The following is a 22,051-nucleotide window of genomic DNA, read 5'->3' on the forward strand; positions in this document are numbered from 1 at the left end:
TATTTGAAGTGAATTGGTAAATGATTTAAATGTAGTATTATCTTATTTCCTCCTACCATGGTAGATTAATGTTATAAATTCACATTTATGTACAAAAAGCAAAGTTGTTAGAGAATTTCTTATATCTATTAAAAATCTGCCCTTTTTTGCTATGACACTGTGGATAGCAGCCTTCTCGTGACTAAAGATGTTGAACTCTGTGGCGTCTTTTCATTCCCCTTATATTCCCTATACTTTGCTGTAGCCAGATTTAAAGAGGCTATTTAAGTTAGCCTTACTTTGAGAGATTTAATTCAGATCTTTAAAATTATTTACATCTAGTGCTCGCTTCGGCAGCACATATACTAAAATTATTTACATCTGTTTTTTATATCTCAATTGCCTTTGGACAACTCTATAACAAAATGCACCTCTGTGACTCATTTTCTATGTAGGAGCATTGGGAAAGTCATGGATTTCCTGAGAGGTATGGATACTCAAGTACATTTTAGAAGTTTAGTTTATGAATTTATTAACCCAGGATTGGAGAGGCTAACATCTCATGTTCAGCTATCTTATGAGAACCTATAATGGGGTGCTTTCAAGAGTCATCAAGGCATTACTGAGTATTAACACATGAATATTTATACACATCGGATGCAACTATGTGAGTTTAAAGCATCAGCGCTTAGGGTTGACTATCCTTGTGAGAAGGGCAGAGAGGTCATATGGTACAGTGTGCTCTGTGCTGGCACTTTTGAAATGTGTTTACAATTCAATTGTGTTTCCAATACAATACAATAAATGTGCCTGACTGGTTTATTATTTTGATTTTTAAGCATGTCTTGATACGTTCCTAATTTTACAAACGCATAAAAATTTTGTTGTAATGTCAGCCTTTAAAAAAAGGCATGCAGGGGCACTGGAGTGGCTCAGTGGGTTAAAGCCTCTGCCTCCGGCTCCAGTCATGATCCCAGGGTCCTGGAATCGAGCCCTGCATCGGGCTCTCTGCTCAGCAGGGAGCCTGCTTCCTCCTCTCTCTCTCTCTCTGCCTGCGCCTCAGCCTACTTGTGATCTCTATCTGTCAAATAAATAAATAAAATCTTCAAAAAAATAAAATAAAATAAAATAATAAAAATTTTAAAAGGCATGCAAAATATAGACTGGTGTGTTATCTTTGCATTCTACTTTATACAGTATTTTTGTTCTCTTATTGTAACATTACTAAAAAGAGATTAGATTAAGAAGAGATTATTATCAGTTAAAACAACTGATAATAAAGTCAGTTTCCAAGTAATCTGATAATTTTTTTAAAGATTTTATTTATTTATTTGTCAGAGAGAGAGAGAGATCGATCTTTTCTGCTCTGAGAGAGAGTTCTCTGGTACTGGAGAACTCTGGCAGGTATTAAGGGACCCATGGAGTATGAAATTTAAGCTAGTAAGGCCTCAGTCCGCAGATGAATCTGATGCCCTCCAAAATCTGAGACTCTGTCAGATAGGTGAGATGAACAAATTTAGGGGACAATTATAAATACAGTGACAATGGCCAGCGGTGTCTGTTTAATGTCATTTTGCTGATGACCTGCCTGAGGTGGAAGGGTAACTAATCCTGCTTCTGGAAGTACTTTGTTATTCAGTGGTGGTGTGATGATCTCCTTTCTCTGAGACCTCAGCAACACTGGGAGGTTAACAGTTCCCAGAGCAGCTTTGGATTGCTAATAGTTCCTCCCTGGGCGGGGTGTGAGAAGGCTGTGTTATTCCTCAGAGAGTGAATCAGCATCATCACCTGGTACATTTGAAAGCATCCTGGAGTGGATCAGGGCTCTAGGTCAGTATAGGAATCACTGACTTAATTAGCTTTTGACTAGGGATCATGCCAGCAAGCATTTTACTTCAGGACACAGAAGAAGTTAATATGACCAGTAACACAAGTAAGTTTGAACTTCACAGCATTCTATAAAGCGGTCTCTCCCATAACTTGTAAACTTTGCAATAAATAGCTTTGTAAATACTCTTATCAAAATTATGTGATTAGTTTGCAGGAAATTCTTTATATGTATAGATACAGATAATAATTACATGATAACATATTACAGATACACAGATAAACAAACATTAAGTGTATGTTTCTGTTTTTTTCATGCATTAATTGAGCCTCAGTGGTTCAGATTAGCACACTCTCAACTCTGACCTTGGAGCTGGTGCTGCCAACGTGTCCAAAGCCAAGGATTGAATCTGTTTCTTATAATAGAGAATTCTAAAGACTTCTAATCATAACATTTACAAACCCCTAGTTGGGAGGTCGCTTGTTCTATTTTAAGGAGGCTACAGAGGTGCAGTGAGGTTGTATGACATCCTCTGTTGGAAGGCTCTGGAGCTCACCCGGCTGCTTCCCATCCCTGGTACTCCTCTGCTGCTTAGTTGTAGCAACAATTCCCATAATTTGTTCCACTTATAGGTGCCAAATGATTTGATACTAATGATACATACATTCAAGGTAAATTCATGGAGGTTTTGAAAACAGAGACATCGATTCTACAGGCAGGATTGATTAAGTTTTGTAAGCAATTTGGGGAATGGGGAAATATGAGTAGGATTTTAAGAAGTTGAAACTCCAGGATAGGAATCTCTATCAGTCTTTTTCAAAGATAGTACGTGTAAATAAACCCATAAAATGTAAATAGCGTCATGAAGTTTTGTTGGAACATGCTGGAGAGTATTTATCATAACAAAAGCATTTGACTTCACAGAAGTATTTTCTGAAACAATGTAGCACTGTCAGAAATGCAGAATATATATATAGTATTGAATTTTACTTGGAAAACAAGTAATTTTTGTTTATAGAAGAGATGCCTAAATTTTAGGGGAAAAGATTTACTCACATTGGTCATGTGTTCAAAGCATACGGCTTTGATTTCCAAGAGTAGAGACATTTCACTACATTAAAGTGAAGCTGGATTTAGCTACCAATATACACACAGTTTTATTCCTCTAGTCTCATTTTAAAATAAGCTTTCCATAGCTGTATCTGTGGATTATATATAGAATGTTATTTTTCTGCATAAATCTAACACTTTCAAAATAAGGATAAATTCATTTTTATCAAATGTGATTATATAGAAATACTACAGAGATTGATATTTTATTCAACAAAAAGTACTGAGAGCTTTCTCTTTGCCAAACAACATTCTACGCATTAGGAATATATGGGTGAACAAGATAATGGCTTGTCTCTGAAGAGCTTGCCTTCCACTGGAAGAGACTAAACTGTAACACATGAATATCAGATGGGACTAGTCCAGTGGAGAAAAATAAGGCAAGTTACAGGCACAGGGCATTAATGAATTGAGGGAGTGAGCCAGTTTTAATCCTTTGTCCTTGGCAACTAGATCTTAAAACTACCACTTCCCTTCTCCATTTCAAGAAGAAATATCTTGTTCAGAAGTGCCAGGGAAACCAGACAACCATGCACATCACATGAATAACTTTTCGTTTTATACAGGCTCTTAAGTCTCTAAGCAGTCTTTGGCAGAGACTGTTAAGACTGTTAGGACTTGGGGGTGCCTGGGTGGCTTAGTGGGGTAAAGCCTCTGCCTTCAGCTCAGGTCATGATCCCAGGGTCCTGGGATCGAGCCCCGCATCGGGTTCTCTGCTCAGCAGGGAGCCTGCTTCCTCCTCTCTCTCTTTGCCTCCCTCTCTGCCTACTTGTGATCTCTCTGTCAAATAAATAAAAATCTTTAAAAAAAAAAAAAGAAAAGACTGTTAGGACTTGAACAGAGGGGTGCCTGGTTGACTCAGTTGGTTAAGCTACTGCCTTCAGCTCAAGTCATGATCCGGGAGTCCTGGGATCAAGTCCTGCATCGGGCTTCCAGCTCAGTGGGGAGTCTGCTTCTCCCTCTGATCTTCTCCCCTCTCATGCTTGCTCGCTCTCTCTCTCTCAAATAAATAAAAATAAAATCTTAAAAAAAAGACTTGAACAGAGATAATGACAAGTCAGGTAGAATGTGATCAAGGCCAAATCAGTGATACAAAGTATAAAGCAGAAAGTGAGCGGTTCTGCCTGTAGTAACAAGGAAGGGCTTCATCCAAGAGGTTACTTGTATTGAGCCTTGAGGACAAAGAGGTTTCAACAGAAATGTTCTTTGAACTATTTTCTCACCCGCCACCCTACCTTCCTGTACCTTAGTGCAAACTTTGAAGGCAGCTTCCTGGTAATTTCTGAACTTTCAAGGATTCTATGTAGGAGTGCTGCAGTAGCATCTTTGGAGAAAAACTTCTCAGGAGATGCAGAGTCTTACCTCCTTTATATGTGTCTATGTGCCTTCAGTCCTAAAGAAGAGTAGAAACTTAAATGATTACCCCAAGATTCAGTTGCTTAAATGGTAACATGTGTTCATTTAAAAATTTGTGGTCTTCACCACCTTTTTGTTAATAGCCCCAAAACTGGAGGGAAAGGTGACACGCACTCGTAAGCAATCTTTCATCACCTTTCTGGCCAGTCTGGATTCTTAGTAAATCTCGGGAGCCAACAGCTTTCCAAGGCAGGCTTAATCAGGACTCTTGGACCACCCTCTGTGAGCAAGCGCATCTTTACATTGATTATAATTGAGACTCATTGTTAGAGAATCCATACCACAGATCACCCTCCTCCTTAAAGTAATAACTCATCACCTTTTTCTTCTGCAGGATCCACGGTCTTATTTTCTTTCTTCTTTTTTCATGAGATAGTTAAACTATCCCAGGTTTTTGCAAGCCTGAGTCAGTTCATGCATTAATACCCCTTATCCCTATGCATACTTATTCCCTTACAAGAACCCTAAAAGTTGAATTAGGCATTCTTTGTCCAGTCAGAAAACATTTGCTTTCCTTCTAGTTTGTATCTGTTAATAGGAATCTACTGTAGAAACCATAATACCATGTGTTAAGATCCTATAGAGATGAATTTTTATATCTATGTTTATCATCTGTAGATAAATGTTTACAATTTGAAGCTTTCAGAGACTATTTAAAAGTCAGACTTGACCAGATACTATCTGAATGAATGAATGAATGAATGAACACTATTGTTTTATCCCCCCAAAAGAGACTAATTACACCCACTTCTTGGTACTCTACACATCTCAGTTCCTGTGGTTTGGGAGCAAAAATTTAGATGTGTAAACTCCTATTTCTATAGTACTGGTAAATTCATAGGACTTCACAAAAAAAATATGTCTACCTCTCTTATCCTTCCTGGTTCCTTTAAAATAGTCATTAAGTAACATTGGATATTTCTTTCTTAGAAATGTATGTATTTCCCATGCATTAGTCAGAAAAAAAGATCAAATACATCTGCTTTTGGTCTTTACAGTGACCTAAGTGGAAACAGAATAAATCACAAATTGTTTTTAATGACCATCTTATGGAATCTTGTCTACTATTTATAGGAACTAGGAAAGAAGCAGGATCTTACTGCCTAAAACACACGGGTCCGGGGCAGTCATAAGGGAGAAGCAAAATCTTCATCACAGAGTTATGTGGGCAGCTGACTCCCTGTCTCTGTGAAGTCATGAGCATTCAGGTGGGAAGGGCAGTGTATCTGTATGTAGTGACTACCATGATACTCAGAAAAGAACATGGAAAAAATAAGTAAAACTTTGACTTCCAAAGCTATGCTATGGGGAAAAAATGAGTCAGAGCAGCATGAGCACATCTAGTATTGTTCATTTGTTCCAGACTGTTCTTGAGTATAATCCTAAACCATATGATCCTTACATTCTATGAAATGTTGGGAAGGTGGTCCACAGTTAGCAGGAACATGACAATTTATGCTGTTGATATGTTCCAGCTGTTAAAAATGATGTCATGTTCTGCTGCCCATGGAGCCACCTGTGGCAGATATGGAGGGGAGGTTCAAGAACATTCGGCCCAGCTCCTCTTCCACTTTAGAAAAATGGCAGTGGAGATCAATATAATGAAATGACTTATCACATATCAGTGGCATTAGAACTCATTCCTAAGATTCCAGCGCCCTTTCCACTGTTACATTAATTAGTCTAATCTGTCCGGGGCAGAGTCATATAATGGTAAAGCTAACAGAGATGTTGAGGGGACATTGCTTCTTAAACCCAAACTATGTCAGAATATGAAAAATAAGATAAACTCAGAAAAAATGGCCTTATCTTCTCTCTCCTTTCTTTCTTTCAAGACTCTGAACTTGCCTTGATGTACAATGATTCTTCTGTCTTGGAGAACCACCATTTGGCTGTGGGCTTTAAGTTGCTTCAGGAAGAAAACTGTGATATTTTCCAGAATTTGACCAAAAAGCAAAGACAATCATTAAGGAAGATGGTCATTGACATTGTAAGTAGCTGATAAACACAAAAAAGAGAGTTGTAATGCAAGTGGTTTTCTAAAAGTGTAAGAATGAGATGAGTATCAGGTAAACAGAATCATGTGTTTCCAAACATCACACTGCCACTTACATTCAAGAAGCCACCCGTGCAGTGATGTTCCCTACTAGGTTTGCTCCTTCCAGCAGTTTGGAGTTCAGAATAGGGACAGCTTGCCCTTACCATTCTAGTTTTGTTTTCTAAATTTCTCCAGTGGCAGGCAGGGAAAATGATTAACAAAAGCAGTTAATTCAAATGGATTTTTTTCCACTTGTGAAATGGAAAATAAATTTATGTCAGTAGATAGTACTATTTATGGACATCCATGACTTGTATTTATGCACAGTATTCACAATGATTACAAGACACGGGAAAATCTCTGGTTATCAGAAACTTACTGCGTTAAGCTTTGTACCTACAAAGGTGAGGAGTTATGGCGTTTTCTGCTGTCTTAGAACAGCAAAAGACTCACCAGGTTCTGAAGTATTCTGTGAACAGTGTTGAGTTCCTTGGTCAGAGTCCAGGTACCACTTTCTAGTCCAAGGAATGGAAAAAACTTTGGAACATGTGCTGATTTTTTATCCACAGATCTCATCTTTTTCATTGTGAAAAAGTGGTTTTTCACTGTGAAAGTGGTTGCTGCTGCTAACCTTTTGTATATTGCACATTCTCATCTGGGCTTTCAGAAAACCTTCAGCAAAACAGAAGAGGCTGCCCAAAGGAGTAGTAGTACAGAATTCTCACTCACTGCTGTTAGATGCCATAGTGCTTTTCCATTTCCTTCACGTTCTGCATTAATGTTTTCATATGCAAATTCTGACTTATCCTCTGGACTTTGTTACTTATGAAAATACTCTTTTAAGGTACTTGCAACAGACATGTCAAAACACATGAATCTACTGGCTGATTTGAAAACTATGGTTGAAACTAAGAAAGTGACAAGTTCTGGAGTTCTTCTTCTTGATAACTATTCTGATAGGATTCAGGTAAAACATCATTTGAATTTGTTCTGTTTGTGTGCACATGTGTCTGTCTAACTTTGATAAGATTTCTGTTTCCTTTCTTGCATCTTACAATTTTAGTAATTTTAAACAGAATTTTTTAACCAAATTCTTAATCTTGAGAATTAACCAGATAAAACTATTGGCTTTTTTAAATTTGCATTTTCATTAAAAAAAAAAAAAACTAATATCTCACAAAACCGACCATTTAAGCAGCTCTGAACTTAATCAGCTATGCACACATAAACAGTTTCTTATGATATTTTGGTACGGTGGAAGGGATATCATTGGGGGCTGTTAATACAAGTGTGAGCCATACATAGATACATCATAGTTGAGCTGTTTGGAAGGAATGTTAAACTACATGTATTTTTAAGTGTCACATTCATCCACTGTGAATTTCTAGTTAAAAAAAAAAAAAAAAGGCAAGAAGAAGCAGGTGCTGAATAAAGCGTTTGTCTCTTTTACTAGGTCCTTCAGAATATGGTGCACTGTGCAGACCTGAGCAACCCCACGAAGCCGCTCCAGCTGTACCGCCAGTGGACAGACCGCATCATGGAGGAGTTCTTCCGCCAAGGAGACAGAGAGAGGGAGCGAGGCATGGAGATCAGTCCCATGTGTGACAAGCACAATGCATCCGTGGAAAAGTCACAGGTGATGCATTAAGCATAAAGTTTGCAGAGAGAGCACAACTCCAACCTGAACATTTGATCACTTTTTATGCATGTCATATGGTATTTCATTGGGTCTTTAAAATTACTTTGTTTTTGACAGACCAGAAAACTCTCATTCTTAAGATTTTTATTCATATGGACATATATTCATTTCTCATGACATTATACCCATGCATTATGGCTGTATTCATCTAGTATGTATATATAGAGAGAATTTGTCTATCTGAACTCATAAGTGAATTCAGTTATATGAAGCCATATAGAGTATCTGGTCCGACTTCAGTTATCTGGATTCACCAATAAATTGGCCATTCTAAAATAAAGTCCAGGTCTAATGCCTAAGCTCAACTCTGTAAACAAATGGAAATTGTTTACATCATAAACATACTCTTGAACTAAGAGTTCTTCTAATTTTCACCAGCTAGTAACAACACTTTTATATGTACTATTGCCTGAAGTAGTGACTATTTTACCACACTCAGGCTAGAAGTCTTCTGTTCAGTGTTATGTTTGTGAGCCATATTATATATTTTATATTTTAATGTAAACTATATATGTATATGCATATAAAGTGATATCATTAGATACATAATCAGGTATTTGTGGGATCTAGTTCACCTTTTCCATTGTTTCTTAGTCCCAAGTCTTGTGCTCAAACCGGAATTTTTTTTAACTAGGTGGGCTTCATAGACTATATTGTTCATCCTCTCTGGGAGACATGGGCCGACCTCGTGCATCCTGATGCCCAGGACATTCTGGACACTTTGGAGGACAATCGTGAATGGTACCAGAGCACAATTCCTCAGAGCCCCTCCCCAGCACCTGATGACCAGGAGGAAGGCCGGCAGGGTCAAACCGAGAAGTTCCAGTTTGAACTAACTTTAGAAGAAGATGGCGAGTCTGACACCGAAAAGGACAGTGGAAGTCAGGTGGAAGAAGACACTAGCTGCAGTGACTCCAAGACTCTCTGTACTCAAGACTCGGAGTCTACTGAAATTCCCCTTGATGAGCAGGTGGAAGAGGAAACAGTGGGGGAGGAAGAAGACAGCCAGCCTGAACCCTGTGGAATAGAAGATCATTCTCCTGACACGTAACAGTGCAAAGAATGTCACGCCTTTTCTTTCCTTTTTTTTTCTTTTTCTTTTTTTTTTTTTTTTTAATTTAAGTAGAAAAATTGTTTCCAAAGTGCATGTCACATGCCACAACCATGGTCACACCTCACTGTCATCTGCCAGGATGTTTGTTGAACAAAACTGACCTTGACTACTCAGTCTGGCGCTCAGGAATATTGTAACCAGTTTTTTCACCTCCATGTCATCAGAGCAAGGGGGACATCTTCACGAACAGCATTTTAACAAGATTTCAACTTGGTAAGAGCTGACAGAGCAGAGAAAATCAACTCCACAATGTTTTCAAGGGAGTATGGCTCATCAGGCAGCCCAAAAGTTGATAGGCTTTGGGGTTTCTTTTTTATTTGTTTGCAATATTTTCAGCAGAAAGAAGGCATTACACAGAGTGAACCCATGGATGAAGCAACATACGTGTCAGGAATAGGACATAGCCCGAATTTGTTACCAGGAGGAAGATGAGCCACAGAAATTGTATAATTTTCTAATTTCAAGTCTTCCTGATACATGACTGAACAGTGCAGTTCAGTGAGCTGCACTGACCTCTACATTTTGTATGATATGTAAAACAGATTTTTTGTAGAGCTTACTTTTATTATTAAATGTATTGAGGTATTATATTTAAAAAACTATGTTCAAAACTTCATCTGCCACTGGTTATTTTTTTCTAAGGAGTAACTTGCAAGTTTTCAGTACAAATCTGTGCTACACTGGATAAATCTAATTTACGAATTTTACTTGCACCTTAGAGTTCATAGCAATTAACTAATTTGTAGTGATTCATTGTTTTATATACCAATGACTTCCATATTTTAAAACAAAACCCAACTTCATGTTGCAGGAAACCCTTTTTGTAGGTCTTCATTTACTTTGCTTTCATTTCAGTCTTTTCCAATAAGCAGAGTTGCTCTCACTGACATTTTTTTTTTTCAGTGTACAAAGTGAATATTTGTTCTGTAATACTTTGATGTGCATTCTGTCTAATGTGTCTTAAGCCTCATAAACAGTCATCAGTTGGTGTTGTCTGAAGCAAGTAAGAGATATATAAATACCCCGTAGCTAAAATGGTCAGTCTTTTTTAGATATTTTCCTACTTAGTGTCTTCTGGTAACTTTTTGCTGTGTCAGTAGACCCTCATTTCACAAGTGCATGTCTTTGTAATAACGCACACGTTTTATCCTCATTTTTATTGTTTATGATTCATAGTCAGTTGTAGTAAGAAAACCTTTTTCCCCTTGTGCTGGTTTATTCTTTAGTGTGTGTTTGAAACTCTGTCCATGTTCACTAGATGGGGTCTTATCAAATATATCACCACCATTCTGATTGATGAAGAGAAGCAGGTAGTCTGGCTAAAGTCACCATTCTTTTTGACCACAAGGCCATATATAATGACTAATTTTTATTCTTGATTCATAGAGAAGAGTTAACAGTTAGCTAGGTGATATTTAACAATATTAGCAGAATATATTAACAAACACCACTACAACTAATGCTCTTTTGTTTCCATGATTTCACCATAAGATTAAGAACTATATGAGGAATATTCTTGAAAAGTGGTTTTAAGTGTAGCAACTACTCTTCCTTAATGGACACCATGTAATGTAGAAATTGGTTTCTCAGTTATCATTGGTCCATAAGTATGTCTTATAGAGAAGAACTTTAAATGCACTGAGGGAAAGAAGTTGATGATGCCAATGGACCAGAGGTTTGGTAATATAATGGCACCCTAAAATATTAGGTTGGGTAAGAAGATTCTACGTAAGTAACAGAGATGGTTCTTGGCTGCATTTATCACCAAGAAATGTATTACAATTATTGAGATTATTTCCCAGTATTTACCTTCAGTTGGCATCCTGGGGTACTTATTTAGTTTGGACTGTTCCCATTTCAGCTCTTAATAAAGTATTTGCTTTCTCTTTGAAGAATTTGGAGCCCAAATAATCATTTTTCACATTCATATCCAAGAATTGAAATAGAGACCAAAAAGATTATCTGACCAAATGGACAATAAATAGTCAAGAAAAGTTGTAACCCTGGAAAACATTTATATTTGGAATTTCTCAAGCAGTCTGCTGGACTAATAACTAAGTCATCAGCCATGGAAATGATCCAAAGCTGAAGATAGTCCCTATTTTAATACCCTGACATCCACAGGGGAAACTTTGGTAGAATAATTATGTAGCTCAGATCTGTTCTTAGAGCAGAACAGGAATCAGCTAATTAATTATCAGATTTCCACACTCCTCTCCCTGAAAAAAAAATCAGTAATCTTTCAAATAATGTCCTGTTTTTAGCCAGGTGGTTTCACAAGAACATTTGGAAACTTGTTTAATTTAATTTGCCCTTGATGGAGGTATAGAAGAAAAGGCAAACAATCTAGAGCTTATTCCTTTATCCAAAATATTGTCATTCCCTCCTCTCACTAATGCTTGGTATTTCCCCCACAGAGTGCCTAAAATTTTAATAGTAATAGGAAAAAAATTAAAGTAGCAATATATCACAAACTAATCCAGACCTGAAAGGATTTGTAACGGGATTGAAAAACAAAGGGTTTTTGTTGTTTTGTTTTCCAGTTTGTTGGTTTATAATGGTCACATGTTGTGAGGATACTCACCGATGGACAATCAAATTGTAGAAAAGGCATACATAATATCCAAGAGACAGGGACTAATGCACTGTACAATCTGCTTATCCTCTCCCTTCTTTCTCTTTCCTTCTCTCTCGCCAAAGTGTGCTTCAGAATTATACACTGCTTTAAAAAGAACATCCTTATACAAGTGGCTTTATATTTCATAAAATGCCATAAGAAAATGCAATATCTGGGTACTGTATGGGGAAAAAATGTCCAAGTTTGCATAAAACCAGTACATTTCAGCTTGCAAGTTACTAAATACAATAATGCTGTTTTAATTTTATTTTATTTTACATCACTTAAAATTCACAAGAAAATAATGTAGATAGAACAAATTGCAGACAAGGAAAAAAAAACTTGAATGAAATGGATTTTATAGAAAGCTTTATGATAATTCTTGAATGCATTATTTATTTTTTTGTGCCATGCATTTTTTTTCTCACCAAATGACCTTACCTGTAATACAGTCTTGTTTGTCTGTTTACAACCATGTATTTATTGTAATGTACATACTGTAATGTTAATTGTAAATTATCAGTTCTTATTAAAACATCATCCCATGATGGGATGGTGTTGATATATTTGGAAACTCTTGGTGAGAGAATGAATGGTGTGTATACATACTCCTTGTACATTTTCTTTTCTCCTGTAATATAGTCTTGTCACCTTAGAGCTTGTTTATGGAAGATTCAAGAAAACTATAAAATACATAAAGATCTATAAATTTAAAAAACATAGCTGCAGGTCTTTGGTCCCAGGGCTGTGCCTTAACTTTAACCAATATTTTCTTCTGTTTTGCTGCATTTGAAAGTAAGCTAATGGGGTGGTGGGGGGGCTAGGGCTGGGCATTTTTATATCCAAGCTTTGAAACTATTGGATTTCTGACAATAGCTGGGAGATTCTGAGACCCTTCTGAGATACAAGCTTTTAAGCTTTTAGCTCTTGCCATGAAGTAGCACTGCTTATATAATGGTTCTTCTCCCCATCTCTTGATCAGGAGATACTTCAGGTAGTTACATCTGATTGTTGGCTTTTTTTTTTTTTTCCCTACTTTCAAACATTAATGGGAAAATACATTCTTGCCCAGTAATAACAAAGTCTTTTTGGCTTCTTAAGCACATAGGCAGATGAACTTGATTTGAAACTAGAGCCTCAGGTCACATGTGTTGGTCAGTCATTTATTCATCAGCTTCCTGCCATGTTAAGAGAATATGTAATAGGAAAAGTTCATTTTTTAACCCTGGAATTTTTCAACTAAGATCAATGAAATTTCCATTGTATATGTAAATCCATAGATAAAACACAGTTTTTATATGATGCCAATTCACACAAAAATGATTCACCATTCTCTAGAATTTGTTTCTGCAGAACTACTATGGCTTTCACATTTTAAAAATTAACCTTAGCATAATGGCCAGCTCCCAAAAGTTAACGAAAAATTCCCACTGGGTGGTATGGAAACTGCCTCCCACTGTTGCCCAGCCCTTGGAGCACTTGATTTAGCGAGAGATCCTTTTTCTAGGAAAAATGAGCCTCCTGTTATTTTATTTTAATTTTTGACACAAACTGTAGATTTTAGCAGCCCTGGCCCAAAGGAATTTGATTACTTTTGTTTTAAACAGTACAAAGGGGACACTATAATTATGAAAAACATCCTTACTGATTTTGGTTGTTTTTAATTTTATTTCTTAGGATATGTTTTCAGAGTGGTTAATTGTGTGTGAGCATTACAAATGATGATGATTCTTATAGTGGTTTCTTAGCCTCTCTTACAGCCCATGAGGATAGTACTGTACATCAATACCTTCATATGAAATTTTTATATGCAACGAAAATAAAAGCATGGGTTGATTCTGCCTATTTATGACTCCATCTTTTATAATTAAAAGATTATTTGTTTGAAATTGTAGGTGAGTCAGCCCAGGTTTTCCAGAGTGATGAAGAGGATGAAGTGAAATAAAAGGATAGTGGCCTAAGTTAGTATTGATATGCTATAGATGAAACCAAGTTATGTTGATTCACCTTGCTATAGAAGAAATTGCCCAAACTATTTAGATGACCCCTAAGATTAAGTAGTGTTTTCTAAACAGTGTCGGGAAGGGGACATATCCGCCTAAGGATTCTGGTATCCCGAGTGACTCAGACATTCAACAGTTATTTGCAGGTATATACTCAGCCATTGACAAGGTTCTAAGGATTCAGCAGAAAACAAGACAGCCATTGCTTTCTGGAGCTCAGACTCTGGAAGGCACACAGGCATTAGACACTTCCAAACACATGTCATCATTAGGTGCTCAGTACAAACGAAGAAACTCCAATGCTGTGATTAAGCAGGCACCTGAACTTCTGATCTCTTCTGGAGGGTCAAAGAAGGCTTGTTAAGAAAGCGATTTGGGGCTGAACGTTGAAGGGGAGTGAGAGGTAACCAGGCAAAAAGGGAGAATTGGTAGGAAGAGGAAGGGGGTCCAGATGAGAAAAGCCACTTGCAGAAGTCCTGAGGTACCAAAGAACTTGAGAGCTCTGGAGAAAGGGAAGGAAAGCTACCCTCCCCCATCACTCTTTATCCCTTACTCTGCTTTAATTTCCTTTATATTGCTTATTACAAACTGACATATGTATCTGTGTATTTGTCCATTGCCTGTCTCTCCCACCAGAACATAGCTCCATGAGAGCAAAGTCTGCTTACTCCAAAACCAGCTTTGTGGACAATAAGTATTTAATATTTGCTGAATAGAGCCACCAGACTGATACTGGATATAATTCGATCTGATAAGACATTTGGGGGTCTTAGAGAATTTGTTGATATCATAACGATGTTCTGGTGGTGGTTTTGAGCTTGCTAAGATCCCAGGTTAAATAAAGTTTGGAGGTTTTTGTTTTGGGTTTTTTTTGTTTTGTTTTGTTTTTTACTTTTTATCTTATTGCTAACCAAAAACTCTGCTTGCTTCTTCCTCACATTTTTTTTTGTCTGCATGACAAAAATAAAAATCCATTTTTTGTGATGAGTAAACATTTAGGCAAAAATTTAATCCTCAGAACCCCCCAAATTTAAATAGATTAACTGAATAGAATGATGTGCCTAGCCCCTGAAGTCTGTACCTTAACTTTAACCAATATTTTCTTGTGTTTTGCTGCTATGACCATAAGGTGCCCAGGTGACACCTTTAGGGAATTCTTGATCTAAACCCAAGGTCCATTCCTCAGAAGTCTTATGTCCCAGGGTGAGACGACGGGACCAAAAAACCAACTGCCTTCTTTCCCACTTATTCCCCCAATCTGATTTAGGTCAATCTGGGTATGTTGAGCCCATCCGAGTTTCATCACCTGGGGATATTTCCTCAGATAAACAGCTATGAACCTAAAACAACAAAACCCTACTCTTGGTGGCCGCCCACAGCGGTTGGGGGTGGGGGTGGGGGGCGGGGGAGAACGACGACTTCCGGTTGCCAGAGTGTTCCCGGGGCCGTGGACGCACGCTTACCCACAGAGCCTTGTTTCAAAGGAATTCCACCTGTGTTTCCCCAGCCTCCTGATTTTTGGGCGCCATTTCCCTCACAGCTGCTCACCTGTCTCCAAATACTCAATGTCGAACTGAGTGGAGTGGGTTTGAATCTTAGTCCACGGACTTGGGTAAGCAAGAAATATTACTTTATTTCATTTCAACTAATTAATTGGGGCCCTGCGTCTTCGCAGGATGCTGGGAATTTCCATTTGTGTCATTATTAGCACATCCCCCCCCCCAAAGTAAAGCTCCTCTTATCTCCCCCTGAGCCTGAGCACCTGACCTCTGTGTTGTCCAATCGGTGATTCCTTAGTCTGTCCGCCCTTTGCAGCCCTCCTTGTTAGGCATTTGATACGCCAGTAATACAAGCTGAGGTGGGGAGCCCTGGTTTGGGGCTCTACTTCCTTAAACTCACTATGAAGTGTTTGTGTCTAAAAAGATCCCGTTCTTCTAATTTCTCATTATTGCTTACTCAAGTGACTACAAACCAAAAGTACTCTCCTTTTCCTGATCCCAGGGGCTCTGCTGGCCTCTAGTGACTTCTCTCTTCTTCCTTATTTTGTTCTTCCTTGGATTTAAACTTTAAAAAAAGAGAGAGAGAGAGACTAGAGGTGATTATGACTACTGTGCGTTCCTCCTCTCCACTCTACAAGAATCCTGCCTATTACTGGAGACAGGGAGAAGGAAACATTATAGGAATAGCGTATGTTAAATAATAGTTCAGCCAAGCTAAGTTCTCAGGACACAAAACGAAAAAAAACAAGGAGGCAGTGCTGTTCCTGGGAGAGAGAGATGGCCAACCACTGAGTCGGGATCTGGAAGGGAAGAGAGAACTAGAAATTTTACTTTCCTCCACCTGGACTGGGCGCTGCGGAGATCTGGGAGAGCTGACTGAGGTAAGAATTCATAACCTTTGCTGCCTTCTGTCAGGTTTGCCAAGATCCCATCTGCAGACTCCAGAGTGAGTGGGGTTTCAAGCAGAGGGTGTAGCCCTGGTAGCTACTAGAATCTGGAAAGGTTTTCCATTAATTTTAGTTACCCCTTTGCTGTTTAAGGGACTGGTAGCCATTTACCAGAGAATCTGTGGGAGTCCGGTCAACCCTAAGTGGGGCTGTACTTCACGGATAGATATGGGGGCTTTCGATTTGGTGAGGAATTATTTGACAAAACCTTCCCAAACTATCCATTTTCCATTGCCCTGTCTGAAAGCAAGTTCAGCTGTGAATTACGGCCAGCGTATCAATGGTGGAGCCCTAGCGGGGAACCAAGGCAGACACCCAGGTGTTTTAGGTGTTGGCTTTGGAGTGGCTGCAGCTGTACGGTAACTAATTTAGTAGACTTTTGCTTATGGTCTTGTTGTCTCTTCCCGCAGCCTGGACAGCCTTAGGGAAGAAACAGAGGGTTCTCCAAGGGCATTTGTAATTCTTCCTCTCGTTTTGCTCAGGTTCTTAGCACCATCACCTCCTATAGACTCTTTTTCTTTTGTAAGAGAAACAAAAGTGTTTCTTTTATCAATGCAGATCTCCACAGAGAACTATTTAGTTCAGGTCCAGGTACAAGGGCCAACCAACATTTCTGCCAGAATCACTCCCAGGCCTGCCCTTGAGCTGGTCAGTAGCATTCAAAGGGTATGCTGATGAGCAAAGAGACCTCTAAGCTGAGGTTTTTGTTGTTCAACCCCTACCCACAGAGCTGCTGAGCTGATCATAGCTGGGGCCTGGTGGCTGGCTGGGGCCTGCAGGAAACCATGCATAGCATTTTCCCAAGGGCAGTCCAAGATACTGGTCTAAGTGTCCAGAGCTAGTGCTTCAACGAGTCTGAGCTATTTTTATTTTTTGTTTTTTCCATGTAAGAACTGCTTCACCTGTTAGTTAGTTGTTCTTTGGTTTTGGCTTTTTTTTTACTTTTTTTTTTTCTAATTTTGTAAAATACAAGTAATACAGGTACATTGTTTAAAATTCTGACCTCATCCCATTGTGATGTTAGGCGCTTGGGCTGCCCTGAAAAAAAAAAAAAAAAAACAAAAAAACCCCCACAGATCGAGTGGTTTCAACAACAGAAATTTATTTTCTCTCAGTTCTGGGGTCTGGCAGTTCTTGAACTTCAGTGTCTCTTGAAGCCTCTCTTCTTGGCTTATAGATGGCCACCTTTTCCCAGTGCCTTCACACAACCTTTTCTTGATGTGTTCCCATCCCTGGTGTCTGTGTGTAACAAGTCTCCCCTTAATAAGGATGCGGATCAAATCGGGTTAGTACTACATACATGACCTTATCTCTTCAATGCCCTGTCCTCAAATAGAGTCACATTCTGAGGTATTGGGGGTTAGTGCTTCAACAGACAGGTTTGGTGGTGTCATTGTTCCACCCATAAGAGCCAATAAAAGGAAATCCTTTACGTGTCTGTACTGATTTCTACATCTTGAAGACCTAGACCCCCTTTTAATTTTTCTCTCTGATTTTACTGCCATATTTGTAAATTACTTGTTTGCACCACTACTTCTTGCCTTTCTGATTTTAGGTATAATCTTCTGACTGACATATTAGGATTTCCCCTTAGATCCTGTCCTCACATGCTCTCTTTAAGTCTCCTACTAGAATTCTATCACATGTTCTGGTTGCATTATTATTAAACATTTGCATTGTCATGGTCCTACAAAAATAATTTATAGCCAATCCATGTCATTTACTATAATTACACTTCCACTTTTTTATAGCTTCTTTTCTGGAGATAATAATTATTTCCTTTTTTTTATTATCTTGGTTTGCAGCATCCTTACTACCCTTTGCCCCATGCACTCCATGGAAACAAGCCTACTTTTATTGTGGTTGAACACGTCAGGAGGTGTTGGCTTTCAAGTCTCTCATGTCTGCTCTGTGTAGGATGGTGTTCTCTAGGCATATGGCTGTGAGCGCTTGTCTTGACCGCTGTCTTTGAATCTTTGTTCAACTCATCCTGGACAGTCTCTTTCCTCCTGACTCTACATGATCTTCCATTTCCTGGATGCTAATGTTTTTAGCTGGCTTAGTTTATCTCTTACTTTGCTTAGTTTGGAATAGCTCATGTACTAGTAGCTTCCTGAGAAAGGGTGCATAGCATGTAAATTTATAAAACTTTCAATATGAAAAGTTTTATTTTACCCTATTTGGATGATATTTCAGTAGAGAATTATGAGTTTCTTAACTAGTTAGACAAGCAGATTACTTTGGGGGAAAGCCCCAGATATATGCAAATTGGAGGGTCACTTTGGAAAATGATGGGATCATTGTAAGCTTCCTGGGAGGCTTGGAATAACTTTGAACTTATATGCCAATGTGGATAGCCCATTTGGAGACTGCATATTTACTTTATAATATCCCCTAGATTTTGGAACCTTCCCTGTCCCCCTCCAACTCATTGGTCCATCATTTGGAGTTCCTCTGAAACACCAGCTGAAAAGATTTTTCTCCTTCACCCATACCCTGTAATTTGCAGTTTGGTTTGCTTCTGCTTAGTATTAGTAAACCTTGTGATCGTTTCCTCATTGGCATCTGTCTGAAGTGTTTTATATCACTGTATGGGGAAGGCCAGAGCATGTTGTCAGAACTTGGTAGCCTTTGAATCTAGTTTAGTGCCAAAGCACTGGCAGATTCTCAGGCCGCTCAGGGACTCGTGGGAGTATTTCATTTCTACACACTAAGAACATCCTGAGAGATCCGCCCCTCATGCCCCATTCACAATAGGCTGGCCTCTTAAATAGCTTTCCATGTGATTTGAAAGAACGTATTCCCACACAGTTTTTCAAATGCATGGAAAATCCCTATCATTTTCCTGTCTGCGCCCTCTTCACAGGCAGCCCACATAGTTCTTTTCAGCATATGAAAGAAAGACAAAGGGATGGGTGGGGGAGGTAGCAGATGACATTTGGATGCTATGGTGGCCTTTCCTGCTTAACTGCTCTGTATAAGGTACACTCCTTCTCCTAGGAGGGCGGGAAGGAATAAGGAGTGAGTGCGAACTGTGTTCCACACAGCTGTCACCACTCCCACCACCAAATTCATGCATTATGCAAGGATTTCCTTTTGTGTCTATGAAACACTTTTAAAAAGGAATAAGTGCTCATTGTTGAAAATTTGGATAGAACCAAAAAGCACTAAAAAGGTAGAAGAAGAAAAAAAGACTTTGTATACCACACCCAGGACCAACCACCATTCATACTTGGTCAGGTTACCGTTGAAAGATTTATTTAATAATTCATCAAATATTTATTGAACACTTACAGAATACAGGGCCTTATTCTAGTTGCTGCAAATAAAGTTGTCAAGAGACGGGTCCTTGCTCTTGTGGAAATGTGTTCCTTCTCCAGCGTGTCAACCTCCGTCCACACTAGCCGTTCTTCTGCAGTTAGGCCTTGGCTGTGGTCGACTGTTAAAGAAGTCCTACTGGCGATGTTTCCAGGCATTCTTTCCCCTCTAGTCCCAAATGGAAAGACATTAGTGTTCAAAGCCTACTCCAAGAAAGAATTCTCGAGACATCTTTGGAGCAAAAAGGTCCTTATATGAAAGCACAGGTTCAGGACCCCTGAACAGAAAGAGCTGCCCTGGGGTCATGAGGAGTGGCTGATTACATATTTTCAAGTCAGGAGGGGGTTGGGGATAGTGTGAGTCCCTAAGGAGTTTTGGAATCGAGGTTTTCAGGACCTTGAGGGGGCTAGCTATTGTTAGGAGAAGGTCATTTATTAGCATCTAATAACACCTTCATCGTGAAACCCTTCAGACATATATCAGTGGGCCATATACTTGGGAGATGATTGCCAACATGTATCTGGGGGGCTGGGGGGATGGAGTTAGAGATAAAGGAAGTTTCCAGAAGAGTTTTTTTTTTTTTTTAAAGATTTTATTTATTTACCTAACAGACAGAGATCACAAGTAGGCAGAGAGGCAGGCAGAGGGAGAGGGAGGAAGCAGGCCCCCTGCCGAGCAGAGAGCCCGATGCGGGGCTCGATCCCAGGACCCCGAGACCATGATCTGAGCCGAAGGCAGAGGCTTTCACCCACTGAGCCACACAGGTGCCCCTCCAGAAGAGTTTTTATATGTTAAAGTAGATGTACAGGATCCTGGGGGAGGAGGAGCTCAGGCTAGGATGGGCTTTTGCCCTTTCAGAAGTATTAACATCAAGGCAGGGTTGAGTCCCTAGAGGAATGTCATTCTGCCTGTGTCAAGGACTTGTCAGTGGGCTGTAGGTAGTAAGAAAATTTAATAATTTCTCTTCTGCCTTTGCTTCCTACTTCATTAAACAGCCCCCTCTCCTAGTGGCTCTCTAGGCTGAGTTAGTGGATGCTTCTCCTGTCCTGAGACAAGCTTCTTCTTGCCTGACCATAGCAATTAGCACCCTGCTTTGAAGTAGAAAGGTCCCCACATGGCATTGGTTTGAACATTTGACCAGCCATTACGTCCTCTAAGGTCCAACAGTGGTTTAGGGTGAGTCCATCACTGACAGAGGGATTTGTGTGGTGGTGTGGTTTCTTTCAAATAAACTTCTGGACTAGTCCTTGGGTTACTGTAAGCATGCCCTCAGTTACACCTGCTGATGTAGACATGAACTCCTGTTCTGTGTGTTTACTGATTGATCTCATAGCTTTTATTCAGTACCACTCGCTTTGCTAGAGCCTGGGATGGCAGAGATGAGAGCACAGCAGCTCCCTCTCTGACAGAGACCAGACACCCGGTACACAATTGCAGCGCAGCAGGCTAGGTGTCCTGACAGAGGCAGAGAACGGCCACCCCACCTGGCTGCAGTCTGGGGACGGGTAGCTCAGAGAAGGCTTTCTGGACGAGAGGATGTCTGAGCTGTATCTTGAAGCATGGGAAGCAGCTGGAAGATGCGGCCACAATCCAAGAACAAACAGTGTTCACTAATGTGAAGGAGCTGCGGAGAGCCTGGTGTGGGGAGGGACAGCCAGTCACGGGTTTGGCTGGTGAGTCTGCAGGGCATTCGTGGCAAGCGATGAAGCTGGGCAGTGGGATTGGCACCAGGCTTTGATAGGCTCGTCTCTACTCTGCTTAGAGGGTTGGAGTTCATCCTGAAATTGCCCAATAGCTGTTAAAAACATTTTCCAAGGCAGTGGTGGGATTAGTGCATGATGGGGAGTGGTCAGGGAAGAGAACGTTTTTATGCTAGTCCACTTGAGAGACAGAGGCCTGGGAGAGATCAAGAAAGGAGAAAAGATCGAAGAGATACTATGCTTGAAAACTGACCTCTGGGCCCGGGAGCTGAAATACAACACAGAGATAGAACTTGGAGATAAAGAGGGACACAGGTTTTAATATCTTGCCAGACAAGGAGGGTGCAGCAGGCTCATGCCTTCAGAACTGTAGATCCACCCAGGGTAAAAGGCTGAGGGGGTTTACAGGAAAATACGGGATCTCTGTTATCCAGTAGGAGTCTGGTACATGTTGCCAGCTGCGTCTGGGATGTCTTCACTGTGGGCTCCTGACCTGCACTGGCACTGGCTGTCCTAGTCTCATTACTAAGTAGACATTGAGGCCTGAGCGCTGTCAGTATCCATACCAGGTTCCTGGAACGAAGGAGTCTGTAGAAAAACAACTGAAGGGAAGGGGGAGGCTCTAGGAACAAAGAAGAGGAAAAAAAAATCATTCAGCTTCAAGTCAAGCCTTGCTGAACCATTAGTGTGCCCATCTTACTTTCCATCCACCTCTAGGTTTCAATAGCAGTTTCAATGTTAAGAAAGGAGAAACAACAGAATTTCATGGCTGGCCCAGTGTTG

At 39.7% G+C, this 22,051-nt stretch overlaps 1 protein-coding gene across 14 annotated transcripts in view; it reads left to right on the forward strand.

The window, feature by feature from the left end:
* Window positions 1-13,646, forward strand: part of PDE4D (phosphodiesterase 4D) — a 1,300,895-nt gene extending 1,287,249 nt beyond the window's left edge. For all 14 annotated transcript variants that reach the window (XM_044224245.1, XM_044224282.1, XM_044224263.1 and 11 more), the window contains 4 exons: window positions 6,169-6,323; window positions 7,216-7,338; window positions 7,825-8,007; window positions 8,705-13,646. In XM_044224245.1, the coding sequence (XP_044080180.1) occupies window positions 6,169-6,323; window positions 7,216-7,338; window positions 7,825-8,007; window positions 8,705-9,121 (878 nt within the window). In that variant the 3' untranslated portion in view covers window positions 9,122-13,646. The remainder of the gene's footprint in view (window positions 1-6,168; window positions 6,324-7,215; window positions 7,339-7,824; window positions 8,008-8,704) is intronic.
* The last annotated feature ends 8,405 nt before the right edge of the window (window positions 13,647-22,051 follow it).

Source organism: Neovison vison, chromosome 1 (assembly GCF_020171115.1).
Source record: "Neovison vison isolate M4711 chromosome 1, ASM_NN_V1, whole genome shotgun sequence".
Lineage (NCBI taxonomy): Eukaryota > Metazoa > Chordata > Mammalia > Carnivora > Mustelidae > Neogale > Neogale vison.